This window comes from Lipotes vexillifer, unplaced genomic scaffold (assembly GCF_000442215.2).
Source record: "Lipotes vexillifer unplaced genomic scaffold, Lipotes_vexillifer_v1.1 scaffold1014, whole genome shotgun sequence".
Taxonomy (NCBI): domain Eukaryota; kingdom Metazoa; phylum Chordata; class Mammalia; order Artiodactyla; family Lipotidae; genus Lipotes; species Lipotes vexillifer.
In genome coordinates, this window is record NW_006774244.1 from 71,869 (window position 1) to 90,732 (window position 18,864).

Sequence of the window (18,864 nt, forward strand, 5' to 3'; positions counted from 1 at the left end):
TTTGTATTATAGACAATTGATGTGTTCTTTAAAAGCTGTGTAGAAATCCTATTTTGGTAAATAAGATCTTTCTACTTTTTAAATGGGAGCCTTATCGGCAAAAGAGCACCCCTTAGTTTATTAGTTTTCTAAATTTGGACTTTCTTTTCTCCCCTCCCCCAATTTCACTGAGATATAATTGACAAATAACATCATGTAAGGTGTACAACGTGTTGATGTGATACACACATACTGCAAAATCACTACCACCAATAGCTTAGCTGCGACGTCCACCATAAATCTGGATTTTCTTGCATCAGATTTCTTAAAGGAGTAAAGCCGTATATCTTAAGGGCTCTTATGCCTTATCATATTTTTACTTTTATCCTTTTACTTTAATAAAATCATAATTTTCCTTTAAGACGTCTAAACACATACTCACCCTGTGATGCCAGATGTAACATAGTCTTTCCCCAAGTAGTTATAACCGTGGCGAACGAGGTCCTCACACACATCCTTCACTTTACTGCCTCCAAATGCAGTGCCGTAGTGGAATCTGCCATCTAACACGCCGGCCTTGCCCGCCAAAAGCTCTATTAACTTTCCCACCTGTGGGATGTGAACAAATTAAGTGAGCACCTTCCTGTGGTCTAGGAATTCTGTCTGTTTATTTAGCTCTGGCCTGTTTCTTCCAAAAGATTATAAGACTACTACTATTAATAAGAGTGATAAACCAGTAGTAGCAAATATTTATCCTCTCTTACTGTGACCTAAGTTTACGCCTCCAAGACCCCGATGGGATAGGTACTATTACCTCCCTCAGTTTACATCTGAGGAAACAGAGGGGTTAAGCAACTTTGAAGTCCCACAGCTGGTAAGTGTCGGAGCCAGGATGACAGAATGGTAACCACAGAAAGGGAGATACATTGATTGATACATGGGGTTCTTCTGTTGAGGGGTGAGTTCATCACTCAGAAGACTGCTCTCGAAGGGAAGCCCAGACCTATGCACACCCCCTCTGTAGAGGAGATTAGCCCCCACTGTCAGGGTCTAGGGACCTATTTATTTGGCAAGAGGTAAAAGGGCCCTTTCCAAAAATCAGTTTCAGGGCCCCTTCTCCTCCGCTCACTACAAACCAACTGCCTGCCTTTTTCCTTAAAGGCAGAGCCTCTGAAAACCGTACTAACTGGGCTTCGCTGGTGGCGCAGTGGCTGGGAGTCCTCCTGCCAATGCACGGGACACGGGTTCGAGGCCCGGTCCCGGAGGATCCCACATGCCGCGGAGCAACTAAACCTGTGCGCTGTGGCTGCTGAGCCTGTGCTCTAGAGCCTGCAAGCCACAACTACTGAGCCTGTGTGCCACGACTGCTGAAGCCCGTGTGCCTAGAGCCCGTGCACCGCAATGAGAGGCCACCGCAATGAGAAGCCCGCGTGCTGCAACAAAGACCCAACGCAGCTAAAAATAAATAATTTTTTTTTTTTTTTTTAAAAGATAACATTCCTTCCTAAAACAGAAAAACAAAACAAAACAAAAAAACCCATACTGACCGTCATTCGAGATGGGAAGCCATGGGGGTTCATTATGATGTCCGGACAGATGCCAGAATCACAAAATGGCATGTCTTCCTGAGGGACGATCAAGCCACAAACACCTGGGGGAGAGAAGATTTCATGCCACGTAGAGCCAACCGGCAGAAAGGAAGAACACAGTACTTAATTGGGATCTCCCTGCTGCCGTCTCTATTTCCAATGCTCTCAAACCTTCTCCGTGGTCTCCATCAAGAGTAATAAAAGCAACTTCCAACAATCCTGCTACACGAACAGTTCAAAAACGACTCTCCTTACAGAAAGGCAGGGCAGCCTGCGGGTCGGCCTTCTGGCACGACACACAACGTGCCGTCAGGACGTCTGCCCGGCCTCTCCTGCCCCAGACAGGGGAGAGCACTGGCTTCCCCACGCCCCAGCCCCATCGTCGTTCCTGACACTGCAAGTCAGCGGCAATCTCGCTCCTTGTCAGCCAGACTGTGATCTGCTACCTAACGTACCCACAGCACAGGAACGCAAGTTCTCTGACCACCAGAACTGACTGGGCAAGGGATGTGTTTAGCCTGTGGTTTTAAAACCTGGGACAAGGAGTCCTTGTGAGTGGCTGATGCGCTGACAGGTCTACCTACTGGCTGCTGAGCCCTGGCTGGTTTCTGCCAGGGCTCCCCTGGCCGAGCCTAAGCTGCCCTAGGGAACTGTAATTCCTATAGCTTACGGCATGCTAGAAAAGTGACCTCTGATCGAAGTTGTAGAGTTGAACAAGAAAAGTAAGTGCCAAATTACTCTTGGAAGAAAAGGCTGGAATTAGAAATGAAATTCTAAGAACGAAAACAAAACCAAACCCCACCAACTCTCTGCACTCTACTGATGGTCTCTTAAATTAGTTGTACTTTATTACTCCCTAAATATTATTCTAACCTGTAAGGGATCTTATTGCTTAAATAGTTTTAAATTCCTCTGATTTCTTTCTTGGTAGAGACTATGCGGGTACAATTTAGATTGTTCACCACAAGCTACCTAATTCAGAATTAGAAAACTAGTGTACAATGGCACTGGACCAGGAAAAAACTGCTTTTATATTTCTTAACATGAACTTTCTTTTCCTTTGTATACAAAGTTATCAACCATCTGCACCTATTGAAAAGAAACTGTTCTCAAAGAAATGTTTCTTTCCTCAGTTTGATTTCTACATAATTACTCAAACGTTTTTAAAATAAAATTTTTGTGCATGTTATAATCACCAAGACCTGAAGTCTAAAGAAAAAGTGCCATCTGCCTATTTAACATCGGTCATCAATGTTCAGATTTCCAGTGGCTATGAACGATATGGTAACTCGGTTTATGAAGTTGAATTCTAGAGCATGCCTTTTTGGTTGAAATTGTATTGTTTATTATAAAGAACATATGCTTTCCTACATTAAGCCCAGAAACATTCAGTTCACTTTATTTCAAATTCAGCTACAATGTGTTAGAATTTAAATCAAGCAGAGTCTGTGACCCTCCTTTCTCCCCTCCAAAAATCCATCTTGTCCACACTGAAATTATCTGACAAAACACTAGGGCTACTGGGAAATCTACTCTGAAAGACATCAAACTGTAAATCTAGGTGCAACCGACAACAACATTGTTTAGCAGTGAACAAAATGTTAAAAACAGCAATTCCTAAAGAAGCCAGTCCCTGGGACGTGCTTGGGTGAGAATGTCACTTTGGCTGGTGAGGAGGTGGAAGGTTCAGCTACATCCCTTAAAAACAAAACAGAAGAAAAGCCTCGGCACCCCTTCAGCAGCAGTTCACAAGGGGATGCTGGTGTCTGCTCAAGAGGAAGCTGCCTGTTCACCCCCGACAAGAGAAGGTGGGAGTGAGGTGCAGGAAGTACAGAAACCCACTGCGGAAGCAGGACACACTCATATTGGGGGAGGGTAAGGAGTGGGATGATTTGCATTTCGTATTCTCAGTCTTAGTTGACAAGTTTAATCAAGCAAATTTAACTTCATTTTGTTATTAAAATGTAAGCAGTGCTTCCTCCCCTGAAATCTGAATCTCCAATAACTCTGCTTGAAATCTGATTAATATTTGGTATAGAGATCCCTTTCTTGGGAAGTTATTTTCTTATCAGCCCTTTTCTGACATTGCAGTTTAAAAATACATTGGTTATATAAGTCACTTACAGATTTTTTTCATTCCATTATAGGAATGGCTTTGGCCACATCTGAATCAAGGGCACCTGTAAGCCAAAAATTAAATCTTAGCTAACTTAAAATTACTTTAGGCTCTGAAAACCCTTTTATATGCCAAGATGGTTCCCATAGCAGACAGGCCTGTGTTGTTTGTTTTGTGTGAAAGTGAATGATAAAAGATCCATGAAATCGACACAGAAAGCCAGAACAGCAGAAAGAACTGAGGGCTCTCCATCATTGCGGCTTCTACCCTCTGCTGACTTGTGGAACAATGGAAGCTACACATCCAACTGCAGATCTAACACAGCTGTGCATTTCATTAGATGAAGAGCACTAGTGACACAAGTAAATAATTAACTTATTCTGGTCCGCTGACTGTGCTTATGAGACCAGTCATAGCTGACAGATTTTAATACAAGTTAACACAAAGAAACCATAATGAGCTTAGAAGTTAAAACAAAATATTTAGACAGAATTTGATGATCTCGAATCTCAAATTAGACAAATGATTTTTTAAAGTTTGTATTTTACTGAATTCATTTGGTGCGGGGAAGAGAGTTCTCAATCTTAGAACCAGACTTCTCTTTCTTTTTTTAAAGGTATTTCTGTTTCAGAATTATTCAAATCCTTAATTAAAGTAGGAAGGTTTTTTTCTTATTTTTCAAATGAAAAATTAAAACTCTGGTTTCTCCAGGGACAGAGGCATAAAAATCTCTTCCAATATTTAGAACTCTTAAAAGTTATAGTTAGTTTCCTTTAACACTGGTTTAAAAATGTAAATGATATGCAGTACGCTTCAGTGTGTTAACACTCCCCTGGATCCTTGAAAAGGGGATGGACTACAAATAAACCATATCTAATGGAAGCTGTTGTGAAACAATTACTGATTCATACCTTAAATGCTTACACAGCATTTCAGATTTTAAAATAAAATTTCATCCCCCGGCTCATGCTGGTGTCTCGACTCCATTGTTTATAGCACAACCTCCTGGCAGTGAATTGCAAATACACCAGTGTAACAGGCCCGGGAACACTTAATGCCCTCATAGGGGCCAAATGGGAATTAGACCACAGATTACACTACTGAACTTTTAACAAATGAAAACAGACAACAAGGAAAAACTGGAACACAGAAAGTTAGAGTTGAAAGGTTCTACAGATACCCAGTCAATAAAATCTTACTCCATCACCGTCAATCTTAATTTCAAGTTGTAAAGGTAAAGAATTTAGGGAGTCTCAGGAAGCCACAAATCTCACCGCCAAGCCACACAGGAAAGGCAAATCTGGGGATCCACTGCTACGGTTCTCTGTGTCACGGCCCCTACACTGGAGGCTCTTACACCAATTTGTTATTTCTATTTCTGTGGCCTCGCAGAACACGTAAATCATTTAAAGAATACCCAGCAAAAGTCCAGTTAATCTGACAAATCACTCTTAGAAAGTACCTCTAATTGTAAACAGCAATTCACTTGTTCAAAAGTCATTTGTGGACTTTTTTTTTTTTAAACTAGTCTTAGCGTAATGGATCCATCTCAATCCAAATAGGAAAAAAAAAAAAAAAAAGGTAAGAACGTGAGAAAAAAGATAAGGAAGAAAACTAAAGCATTATATTACCATATAAAGACAGGAAAGCAAGTAACAACTGGCAAAAGACAACTGTAATAACATCTTTAATCTGAGATGTGTTTTTGGTGTGACTTTAACGTGTTGAGAACCAGCTAGCAAAGGGTTTTCTCTTTTGTTGATAGCCAGGTCTCCCCTTAGGATCACGCTCTGCTTCACTTTTTAATTAAAAAAATTTTTATTTAGCAAGTCTACCTTCTATGTAACCACTTTTGGATTAAATTTATCACTCTCAGGTTGATATATATTTTCACTCTTCCTTTTCTGAGTGAGAAAAGAGAATCATTTCCCTCGATGCCCTCAGTTAATAAGCTGCGTGACAAATGCTGTGACGGAGGCGGGGGATACGAAGAGGTTCAGAGACTTGAGTCCACTCGAGAGGTGTCCCACACAGAGGAGCCTAGCTGAATACTGACCATGAAAACACCTGGATAGTTCAGCTTACCACGTTCTAATGCTCTAAGAGATGCAGAGCAAATCAGGCAGTATGTCCTACTGAAATAACACTAATCAGAGTCTAAACTGCCTACTTTCTGTGAGTACCAGTTAGACAAGACTTTTCTTTTTCTGCACAGTTTAACACTCTGTCACTAAGCAAAGGTGAAATGATGCTCCGATGCTTCTCTATCAGTCCTAGTGCAAGAAGAGGGTTGGTGTTTGATGGAGTGATCACTGTATTAATGCCCGGTATTAATGAGGTTCATAAATGGGGGCCGGGGGGACGCGATCTATAACGGGCTCATCACCCCTTGGATGCTCAGACCTGTGTAGGGTGGGACATCCTGGAATTGGGTGACCTTAATTTGTCTCTGCTGTTCAACTGATATTGTTACCTTGGGGATAAAGCACCACTTTCTGGTGAGCCTTAGCTGTTTGGTCTTTGGAATGGGAATAATTGGCACCTATCTCATGAGGCAATTGTGTTAGAAGAACAGATGAGCTAATGTCTGAGAGGTACTTTAAGGTCCTCAGAGAAAGGCGGCATCTAAATACAAGAATTATTATTATATAAGAAACCTAATTACTCTCAGCAGGCAGCAAACTAGCAACGCAAAGGAGACCAACTTAATGAATGGAAGGGGCAGATGCAGTTGCACTAACTGTGGCTGAAGAGACCGAAAAGCAGCTCACTCCGCTGGGCTGTTCAGATCATTTCACACGATCAGGATGGTGTCTCCTAATAACGTCAGAACTTCACAGGACCTGGGCTGCTGATTTCCAGGGCAGAGTAGCTTGCTGCTGATGAATATGGTGGTAAACAGGGCCGAAGAAGCAGGAGGAATGCTTTCAAGTTCGACTGTTCGTTTTAAATAAGAAATGTTTCTGCTTTGAACAAACGCATCTCGATAAGTCTTTACATATTCAGAAATGTAAGTCTCTAAATCAAAACGTGAAGGCTAACACAGGTGGTTACTCCTTTCTTCCTTTCCCCCTTTCCAGTTATTGAATTAACCTTCTTTTATTCTCACACCACCACCTTAAATAATCCCAAGGGGGAGGGGAGGAGACAAAAACTGTTGAATCATATTAGCTTTGTTCTGTTGCTGAATCGCTTCCAGATCTATCACATCACTTGCCATATCCCGGTTGACATAATTTTAATTCGGCTCTTCCTTACATGTTAACAGATAAATAATGCATAAGAAAACTTGATTAGCTTTCTTATTAAAACATCACTCTAAATGAGAGGAGGCGCTAGAAGACAATACAGTTTTTACACGGCTTTCCCATGAGCAGTTGAATGGTTTGATGTGATAAATTTGCATAGTCTGAAGCACACAAAGGGCTGATTAATTGAAACCCTTACAATGCTTCTGGAAGCAGCTATTGTAAAACAATAACCATAGGAACTTTACAAAATACACATGGCTGAATGTGTCAAGAGCTTAATAAAATGTGTTGAGGCTATACTATTTGGAAACAGAATTGGAGATTTTTATTCTGGGCCATAAAACACTAAACACCCTAATTTCAAAGCTTTACTTGGATATTTACTGAAAGGTCAGAGGGTTACTGGCTAGCTACCGAAGACCAAAATTTGTTCTTAAAAAACTAAATTAAATAAAATCTTCTTGAGGTGTCTATGTGGACAAAATAATCTTGATTTCAAACATTAAAGTAAGAGTTGCCAGAACTTCTTTTTGGAACAAAACTCTGAAGGATTGTCTGGCATCATACACCTTATCTTGGGGCTCACACTGTTAGCTCCATCGGCCCCCTTCTCTCCTCCCACTTGGAGTCTTTCATTCAAGCAGGATCAAGCAAAGTAGGGAGCCAAAGACATCCAGACTTTGAAGCTTCAGACTAGCAGAGGGGATTTTAGACAGTCTCAAGTGCTACATGAGTACAAGGTGTTATTATTATTACTTTAAATCAGAGTCTTTTCATTCTCTCAATTTTAGAGAGCATAATATAGAGAACGGAAATAACAAGTGAAGGTCTGGAAAAGGCAAAGTTTTTGCCCAGCCTTGTCTAACAAACAAACTTTCCTCTTGGCTTTTCTGCCACACACAAATTAATATTTTCTTACTTCCCACAGCCTCTTCATACCTACTGTATAAAGATTCTTTAATGTGTTGGAAAGTCAGGGTAGACTTTTTTTTCTTCTAATAAACATTCAGTTAATATCTTAATAAATTTAACAGGTGGCTGAATAACTTTTATTAATGCAAAATGGAGGCAAGTGACCTTATAAATGAAACTTCTGTTGAACAAGAGAGGGCCAAAGACAAACCTTCCAAACAATGTTATCCATAAATGTATAATCCTTATGAACCAATACTGTGAAAAAACTGCATTTAGTAAGACTATATTTCTATTTTAAAACAAAGTTTGACTTCACTCCGCTTAAACTAGCTGTCTGAGGATTTAGGGGGCGATACTGAGGAGTGTACACTGTTATCTCAGATTTGCAGTTATTAAAAAGCTTCTGTTTGCCAGGACAAACACTCTTGCTCAAATACAGTTTTTCCTCTCCTTTGGAATACTGTTTGGTATTGCTGCCGATTCTGTGATCTACAGGACCTTTGTTGGAGGTGCTAATCCTTTTTCACATGGGAGACTGAGAAATGTTCTTTCAGAGAAGTGATATATTGCCTTTTTCCCCCCTACATCAAAGGAGTCCACTTTTTCCTCCCTCATTGTGAATGGCAGCAAAAGTAAGAGGAAATCTGGAAATATAATAATTTGGTTTCCTGAGCAATGAAATGAAATTTAACTTGGGGAATTCCTTAGGCTGACAGATAATTTTTGTTAAAGGATTAAAAAATAAAACAAACAAACAAAAAACCCAACTGAGCAGGAAATCTGCTCTCCCTTCTAATAAACGCACTAACCATCATAGAAAGCAAGGCTCAAGATAAAAGTGTTTGCCTTTGATGAGTTCCCTTCATATAGAACTTATGCCAAAGTTCAAGAGGCTTACATAACTTATTTTGATTTTAATAAGAATTCTAGTTCCAAACGTGACTCCAATCAGCATTCTATGTGAATGTGTCTTCCTATCTTTAACTCCATCTATAAAGCTGATCAAGGAAGAATGTGAAGAGAAAACATGAGGAACATTCCAGACCCATCTCTGCTCTCTTTTCCCCTGTGGAGCATCATTATGCATCTATCATGTAAGTCATGGCTTCACTCTGAAGTACCTAGAAGTCTAGAACACTTGGGAAAGGAGATCAAGACTTTGGGGTTCTAATATTTTCCCACCACCACCCGAATTTAAAACAAAACTAAACTTCCCTTCCTTGGTAAACAAACATACAACAATTTCATAACTTTGGTGTACAGGTTAGTACTAAATCATCTCACCTTTTCCAATATTTTGCATACTACTAAAGGATGAACTGTTCTCGAGATTCTTGACCAAAGGCCAGCTCCTTTGAGGGGGAGCTGATTCACTGCGCATTTACTGATGAGATGCGCAACGGACCTCACAAGGACCTCACAAAGACCCAAAGGACGAATGTACTTCATTAAAATTCTTTGAATTTCCCACTGGAAAACTATGTTGGAATTCCCTTATCTAAAAAGTGTGCTGTGAATGAATATTACCTGCTTTTCAGGCTGGAGGAGTCTTCATGTTAATTGTGACATCTTCTTCCTTATGGAATACTTTCTCCTTCCTCCACGCTTGGCTCTCTCTGCTTGGTCCTCCTCCATTACCCAGGTCACAGAAAGTGATGCTGTTTACTGGGTCTGTCACATTTTTAACAGCTACTGATCAAACACTTTCACTTCTCCAGTGGGGCTTCTCTGTCTGATCGATTACATTCAAGCTTTGCTTATTACACAGCACTGATGCTGATTCCCAACTACTTAGTACTGACTCTCCTGCCCCAGATCACCCACTTACTGCGGCCTCTTCAATCTTCTTGCTGAGCTTTTATAACACAGAACACATAGCTACGGCTGTTTAGCTTCCTCTTCACATTTATTTCATTTAGCTACTAATTATCCTACCACCCTTGAAGTGAACAGGCTCGAGCAGGAGAGACACTCATGTTCCGTGAAACTAAATTTTCAAGTCTCCTTTAATTGTTAGAGAGGATATTTTAAGAGGCATTAGGTACAGAAATGCCATCTACATAGTATGCATATACAAAAAGAATTCCTAATAAGAGCTTTGTCAAAGTAAACTTTTAACAAAAGACAAAAATCAGGCCATCTGCAGGGCCACATCGCTTTCTAAACACCGAGAATAACAAATTCAATGCTCTAAGTGGAAGGGGCAAAAAGAGATGGGCATAAAGAAGACCTACATCAGAACAATCTTTATATTTTCTCATAGAGAACACACGTGTGTCAGCTTGCAGGAGATGTTACATATATATATATATATATATATATATATATATATATATATATATATATAACATCTCTCGCACGCTCACACACGCGTGTTCTCTATGAGAAAATATAGAGTCTGGAAGCAACTTAAGTGTCCATCAACAGATGAATGGATAAAGATGTTATATATATATATATATATATATATATATATATATATATATATATATATATGTAATTTCCAAACAATTCTGTATTTCAAGAGTAAAAACTAAGTTCAACTAACTACTGCACTTACGCTGGTGTATATCTAGACCAAAACAGAAAGAAATCACTGTAGGAGTCACGGTGAGACACATGAAATTTTCATCAGCTCATTTCATGACAACCACAATAGCATAACCGACATTGTGGACTATTCTCCGTTTCATTCACATTTTTACTTGCTGGCATCCAACTCTTTCAGGCCTCATCCAGCTCATCTTTGGGTCCCACGCTTAGGGCTGGGTTGCTGCACGGCTCCATATAGACGCCGCCAGCTGTGCCTGCTGCATGTGAATATTCCAAATCAGCTCCCCGCCAGCACTGTCCAAGCCACTCCCCTCAAGTACCCCTCCTCTTCTGGCTCTAACTATCACATCTAGCCAGATGAATCAGGAGAATGGGAAAAGTGGAGAACTCAGAAATTTACTTCCTCTTATATATGCTCAAATTCTTGATAGATTTGGGATTTTAACCAAAGCTACCAAGCCTGACCAGAGGACCAATTAAAGAAGGGAGTGGGGACAGTGTTTTACAATGAGGTGATTTTAGAAAGACAGGAATACCTGAAAACACAGCTCTGTGTTAGGAGTATATCTTAATATGGGGGTTTGGCAGACATTGCTAAAACAAGGTATGTGAGGATACGGCTTCCCCTGGAGTGGTGGCAGACGAGTGCTATGTGAAGCTGCTTATCCAGGAAGAAAGGGAATTTTGTGTCTCATTAAGGAAATATTAGAATTAATATTTAAATTACTAATATTAAATATAATATTAAGAAATATTAGAATTCTGTCCCAAGGAAAGGCTGTGTCTTTTCCAAGGGGAAATCTCAGGAAATACGGCCACCTTGGGGGCAGAGTGGTAATGGGATATCAAAAGAGAAAAGAAACACCTCAACTGGAATTAACAGAATGGGCAATGCACTTGGAATCAAAAATCTGGATTTGAATCCTGACTCTGCCAGCACTAAGCTGTAGTAGGCAAGCAAGTTACTCACAACTCTCACTCTCGATCTCCTATTCTGTATAGTAGAAATAACAACACCAACTAGAATTGTAAAGGTTAAAAGATGGAATATAGATGAAAATGCATATAAACTATTAATACACAAAAGGTAAATACTATAAATACAGGTGACTTCCTAATTTTATCTCTAGTCCTAACCTCTCCCTGGAGCTACCGACTCTACAGCCAAATGCCTACTCAACCTCTTCACTTGGAGTCTAATGGGCATTTTGAACCTCAGGGCCAAAATCTCAACCCCTGCCCTTGCCTAACTCCAAAAAAACCATTCCTTTGCCAGTCCTCCCCTTCTTGGTAAATAGCCCTGCCAGTTGCTCAGGCCACAGAACTCACCCTCAGTTCCTGTCTTTTCCTTCCAACATCTCTGCCATCAGCAGGTCCTGCTGGCTCTAATTCCAGAACATATCCAGAATCCATCACTTCTCTCCAATTTTCCACTGCTACTGCCCTTGTCCAAGCCACCATCCTCTCCTCCCTGGACCACTGCCACAGTCTCCCTGCTTCCCTCTCTGTTCCCCTTCAGTCTGCTCTCCATATGGAATCCAGGGTGATTTCTTAAAATAGTAATTAGATCTTGTCCTCCTTTGCTTACACTCACCACCCAACAGGCCTATTGGTGCCCAACATATTTAGTATGAAGTCCAAACTCCTTTCCTTTGGCCACAAGGCCCTGTAGTATGTGCCCCATCCTTTTTCTCTCACTATCTCAAACCATGTTACTCCTCAGGCACATGCCTGGCCAGACTGGCCTTATGTCTGTTCCCTGACTATGCCAAGCTCACTGATGCCTCGGGGCTGTTGAACTTCACTCTCCCAGACCCTTGTTTCTCTGGCTCCTTTTCGTCCTCCAGGTCTCAGCTCAAATGTCGCTTTGTGCAAGAGGTCATCCCTGACCATCAATCCACAGTACACCCCCTCTCCCTGCAAACCAGTCACTCTTTCACATCAGCCTTCATCTGCAGCACTTATCACTATCTTAAATTATTGTGTTTGTGTTTTTATTTACTTCTTATCCATCTGTTTCCTTCCCTAAGAAAACATAAACCCCAGGAAAGCAGAGACCCTGTCAGTATTTACTACTGTATTCCCAGTATCTAGAACAGTGCCTGGTACATAGTGAAAGCTCCAGAAACGGATCAATTAATTAATAATATATGCACTTGAGATGATCCTCCATCATCTCAAGTTCAACAAGACACAGCGTTGCTTTGTGATCGGTGCCCTCATTTCCAGGCTTAAAACCAGTCACTGTGGCCTCCTTCCTCTCCTTGGCTCTCTTTATTCCTGTCGGTCAACACGTTGCACTGATTTGCTCTTTACTGTTGCTCCCCATTTTTTCTTTCACAGGAAAAAAAATCTTCATCACAGCCTTCCAAGTCCAAACCACACCCAGCCTGCCCTCCTTTCTTCCCCAGCCTGCAAGAGAAGACAGGGGACAGACCTACCAGCAGTTACCTTTACTGACTGCTGGCAATGCTCCAGGCGCTGTGCTCCCTGCTTTACACACATCACTTTGTTTAATCCCAGTAACAACTCCTAGGAAACCGTCTCCATTTCAAAGGGATAAAATTGCTCACTTAGCGCTCAGGACCTTTACCTCCTTGCTATACTTTTTCTCAACCTGAAGGCTTTCTTTGAATGCTGAACAGAGGTGGCCATGAAGAAAGGGAGAGATGTGGCCATTCAGTAAGCCCACAAGGCAGGGCAGGGCTAACGGGTATACATTACAGGAATGCGCACTCAGGCTCAACATAACCATCGGAATGGTGCCACCAAAGAACGGCTGCCTCAGAAAGCAGCAAGGGCCCCCCTCCACAGCTCATGTGCAAAGTGGAAAACCATCTGCCAAAAATAATCTAAAAGAAATTCTTATACTGGGTAAGATGGATTTGGACTAGACTTCTAAAAGGTCTTTTTAAACTCTGAGATTTTGTCCCTATCTACAATAAGCTCTCAACTTCTCTCTCATGAATGATCTTCACCATATAGTTTAATATTTAACTATATGTAATCCTTTGTATTCATCTTTTTGCCAACTCCTTAGGGGCATTAGCCAAGGGTTGAGTTTCCTTTCTACCTCCTAGAGAGCCCAACGCAGTTTTGAGCCCATGGCAGTGACTTAAATATGACCAAATAGATTTCTTTGGGCTGTCAAGGCAGATTCTCACTGAAGCCCAGGGCACACATACGGGTGGCATGTGCATTTAGCTATTTTGGTTGGAAAAGCTTCAGTGGGCTTGTGTGGCCAGTCGGCCAGTTGGACTGGGGAGCTATGAGTCTAGGGTGATGAGAGCCCTGGTACTAGTCTGGATAAAGATGAGACATTCCATTTCTGATATTTACTAGGAAGAATAAGTTATACTAATTTGGGGAGGGAAGATTTTGTCTTGTTATTTTGTATAACATATTTGTATATGTTGTTGTTAAATATCAGAATACCTTGTTTGCTAACTTTAAGTATATTTTACATTTATCGAGGATAGGAAACATGCCCTGCTAATTTATTTAACCCCCCACAAGCCCCCATCATAGCACTTTGCATATTATATGGTATTCACTCAATGTGTCTGTGGAATAATTAAATATACTTAAAGTTAGCAAACAAGGTATTCTGATATTTAACAACAACATATACAAATATTTTAAAACCACTGCTATTTTTGAATCTTTACAATTTATATATAAATGAAAAGAACTTGAAAAAATAGGCTTCTGCTACTGTCATGCCTCTGACTTCAGATGGGTGACATTTAATGAAAGGATCAAAATGGTAGACCTTAGTTACAATAATAATCCAGGGAAAAGATAAGCTATTCTCAGATAATTAAGAGTTGACAAAATGTGGTTAATACTCTTCTGATAATTGTTAGCATTTATGTCATAATTCTGAGTGTGTGAACTTTAAACATTTTTAACTTAGTTTTAAATCTTAGAAATGATTAGAACAACCAAAAAAAAAAAACAAAAACAAAAAAACAAAACAAGGTACCTTGGAGGCAAGGCTCTGGTCAGCAGACAAAAGGTTGGTGCTCTAAAAACCCTCCTCACCTTTTATTAAAATAATTTTAACTTCAGTTCTGTAAACTGCAGAGAAAAAAACCAGGCACACTAAGCATCCTTGTGTTGAAAATTCTCGAATAATGGACATATGGATTTCCAGTAAACAGGGCAGATGAAACACATGTTTATCTGTACTCCTTATCAAAACTCCTTCTCCAAACAGGAGATTTGACAAAATTAAGGTATAAACCTATACGGAAAAAGAATGGACAAGAGAGAATTTTGAAAGCTGATGAATAGAGGAAAGAACAGTAAGTGAATTGAAAGAAGGAGAAAAATAAACCTAAGTACCTGCAGCAGAGGCACGAGGAAGTGAGCTGACTCAGCCCTCACTGCCACTCCCGGGAAGGCTCAGGAAATAGCCACAAAGTGCTGGCAAAAGGGGGATGAGATGTGGGGCTGAGGGCAGCAGGACCGACTCAAAGGCCCCCATCCATCAGCAATTCCAGTGGGCTCTGCATTAAAAATGTGTCTGGACTGATCCCTTCTCACCACTTCCCCCCCCACCCACCAGGCTTTTCCCACTCACCACCTGGGCTCTTAAAAATAGCCTTTTAACTGGTATCACTGCTCGTTCATTCACCCTATCATATTACTCATCTGCTCAGGCCCCTCCAGGGGCGTCCCTCTCCCTCAGAGTAAAAGCCGCAGTTCACAGAGTGACCACAGAGGCCTCACCTCTGACTCCCTCTGCTCTGGCCACACTGGCCTTGTGCCTAGAGCACTCCAGGCTGGCTGCAGCCTCAGACCTTCCTTTTCCCTCCACTGCTTGTCCACCTGAGAGGGTCTGCTCCCTTACTGCTCTCAGGGCTTTCCTCAAAGTCATCTTTTCAATGAGGTGCTGCTCCTCGACCACTTTACTTAAAACTTCAGGACTAACCACTCCTGCCCCACATGCTTCCTATTCTGCTCCCCCCCTGCTTTTTTTTTTTTTTTCTTCTCAGCACGTAACATTATCTCTCTTGCCCACAAGAACGTAGGCCCCACAAGGGCTGGGATTTTGTCCCTTTTGTTCACTGCTTATCACCAGGGCTTAGAATAGCACCAGACACTTAGGAGATACTTAATAAACATCTGTAGAAATATATGTCTGTATAAGAAATCATCAGAACCCAAGTTTCTATTCTCCACCCCATACAGCCAAGAAACTACCCTTCTACCCCAAAACTTACCCGAGAAACTGAACCACAATGACCCATGATCCACAGGTAGCAATTACATCAGAGGGTGGGGTGAGGGGCTGGCCTGATACAGAGGAATTAAGTGAAAGTCTGTGCACTGAACCACGGGCTGCAGCCCACTGCCCCTATCTGGCTTCCAGAAGGTCAGCTGATAGCCTTAAGCACTGCAGGCACCCTCATTCCCAGCTGCAACCTTCAGGCAGTAGCTAGAAAGATCCTACTATGTAGAAACTGAATGGTTCGCTGTCTGATCACCCTACAATGACAGCCACCAGTCAACAAGTTCTGTCCCTGGGACACAGAGCTTCCAAAGTTCAAGGAGGCAGCAGACATTAAAGGAAAGCTTCCAACCAAAACAACCAGACCCTAAAACACATAGGAGGGAAAAAACTTCTCTAGAAACGGAGACAAAATTAGAAACAGAAGAAAACCAAAAAACAAAACAACCAAAAAAGTAAAGCTAAAAACTAAAAGAAACCTAAAAATATATACAAATATACCTGTTGTTGTAAAAAGGAGGAGTACAAATTAAATTTAAAATTGTAATTAGAAATTAAAAATATAATAGGTAGGTTAAAAAAATCTGGAAAATAAAATTGATCAAATTGCCTAGAAAGAAAAATAAGAGAAAAGAATGGAGAGTGGGGGGAGAAAAGGTAAGAAAACTAGAGCATCAATCTGGAAGATACAACATCTAACTAATAGGAAACCCAGAAAGGACATAGAGAAAATGAAGAAGAAGAAATTACCAACAAGAAATATAAGAAAATGTCCAAGAATTGAAGGAACTCGAACTTCCAGAATAAGAGGGGGCCTGATTTCCAAGGGCAAGGAATGAAAAAAGGGTCTATGGAATTTCAGAATTCAAGACAAGAAGAAGATAGTAAACGCTTCCAGAGAGCAGGGTGGGGTGAGGAAAGAGAGAAGGATGGAAGGAGGAAAACAGAGAGAGACAGAGCATACACACAACGATCAGGAAGAATGACATTACAATTCAGATAAGTAGCATGGAATCCAGACGATAATGTAGCAATGTGATCAAAATCCTTAGGGAGAAGACTTTTAAAAATCTAGAATTCTATATTCAACCAAAGTATACATCAGGTATGATGAAAGAACATGTTCAGACATACATGAGCTCAAAAAATTTACTTTCCACGCACACTTTCTCAGTAATGTAACGGACGGACTATCCCACTATGGGGGTGGGGGTTGGCTGGAGAGAAAAGTGACATGGGAAGAGCCAAGAAACAGGGGCTCAAATGGGAATTTCATAAATGACTACCATTCAGCAGGCTTAGAGCGCGTTGTGGACTGTGTCCCCGAAAATTCATATGTTGGAGTCCTTACTCCTGGAGTACCTCAGAGCGTGACCCTATTGGGAGACAGGGTCTTTAAAGAGGCAATCAGGTTAAAATGAGGTCATTAGGGTGGGCCCTAATCCAGGATGACTAATGTCCTTATAAAAAGGGGAAATGTGGATACAGACATGTACAGAGGGAAGATGATGTGAAGACACAGAAGAAGACAGCCATCCATCCATCTACAAGCCAAGGTGAGAGCCCTTAAAAGAAAGCAACCCTGATGACACCTTGATCTTACACTTCTGGTCTCCAGAACTGAGAGACAATAAATTTCTATTGTGTAAGCCACCCAGTCTGTGGCATTTTATTTTGGCAGTCCTAGCAAACTAACACAGAGCACTTCCCAACCTTCTTGGAAAACATTTTAGGGCACACAAGATGAGCTGCTCAGGGCCTTGGCTGCCCCAGGCTCTGCTCTGCATTCCTGAGGGTTACAAGGATTAATCTCTCAGTTCACCTATTACGTTCTTAAAACGTTGGCTGGGAAGGTCTGGCTCAGAGTATATAACCACCACAGTTTGGAGGAGGAAGAGTCGGGGTGCTATAAAAGAAATCATCTGGGGAAAAAATGATCCTAACAGACTACTGATCATGTGGAAGATTGTGCTGAGAGGCTGTTGATGGTATAGAAGAATGGTAAGAAGAATAAAGAAAATTAAGCAAAAACTTTAAATGAGATAATTATTAACTTCTGAAAAAATAAAGTTACATAGCAAAGGAAATATACTCAACAATTACTTGGTTTGGGAATGAGCAATATTTATGTAGTCAAATTATACAATCTAAATAATTAAGTAACTCAAAATTATGATAAATCTATGCAGGGAATGGAGCTTGGGAGCAGGAAAGAGAGGTAGCAAAGTGCTCGGTCCTCCTACCTGTCACAATGGGAGATCAGCAGGTGACATCTAAAACGGATGAATGAATATGGGGCTGCTTAAGAATATTATTTAGAAATACAAAGATGAAGGTGAGACGAAATTGCTTCTAGGAAGCAGAATTGGAAGGAAGGCAAGGACTGATGTTTTTTAGTACAAGCCACCCTTTTTTGCACTATTTGACTTTTTTAAGCCATGTGCATTTATTATTTAATAAAAAAAATTATACTTAAAGGAAATAAAAATTATGTTCAGTTAAGCATCCTATGACATTCCTCCCATTACTCTGTTAAAGCTTACATTACCTATTTTTTTGTTTGTTTGCTTTTTTTTTCCCCCAATCTTTTCAATAAATCTAATGAAGCTGTAAGAGAAGGGAATATCAAGGGAATCTAGGCTAATCAGAAGGCTTTACCCTTGGATTAAAAGCCATCTGGAAAAGGAAAACTAGCAAGATAAACTCCTCAGTACAAGTGAAAGGTCATCGAGACCCAGGAGGACTTTTTTCAGTTTCATATAGTGATGTACTAGTCAAAGCCCCCTAAGAGTGAACAGACCTTTAAAATCTGCTACGTCTCAGATCACTGCAAGTTGGAAACCACTTCTGTCAATGAACATTATCCATAATTGTTTGCAAAAATGCAACAGCACAAAGACTTGTTGACATTTTACCTAGCGGTCTGCATTCACAGGAACTTACTAATCAAGTGTGGTTTTCATTTTCAAAAGTAGCACGTTGATTATACTGTAACATATATACACTCATATATAATATACAGATTAAAACCTGGGTAAAATCAATCCAACAAGACTGGGGAATCTGTTCCTTTTCACTTTCCCCCTACCTTCAATTCATTCATATATTCAACCGTTAGCAACTACCTACTATGTGAAAGGCTCTTATGAGAATATAAAGACACGGTCCCTGTCCCCAAGAAGTTTAGTGGAGTGAGAACACAGTGGATAATCACTGAAGGGTACT

General features: G+C 40.7%; 1 protein-coding gene across 2 annotated transcripts in view; it reads right to left on the reverse strand.

The window, feature by feature from the left end:
* POLR3B (RNA polymerase III subunit B) overlaps positions 1–18,864 on the reverse strand; it is a 126,028-nt gene that overhangs the window by 13,131 nt on the left and 94,033 nt on the right. For both annotated transcript variants that reach the window (XM_007449042.1, XM_007449043.1), the window contains 2 exons: positions 1,527–1,630; positions 422–588 (listed from right to left, as the gene is read on the reverse strand). In XM_007449042.1, coding sequence (XP_007449104.1) covers positions 422–588; positions 1,527–1,630 — 271 coding nt within the window. The remainder of the gene's footprint in view (positions 1–421; positions 589–1,526; positions 1,631–18,864) is intronic.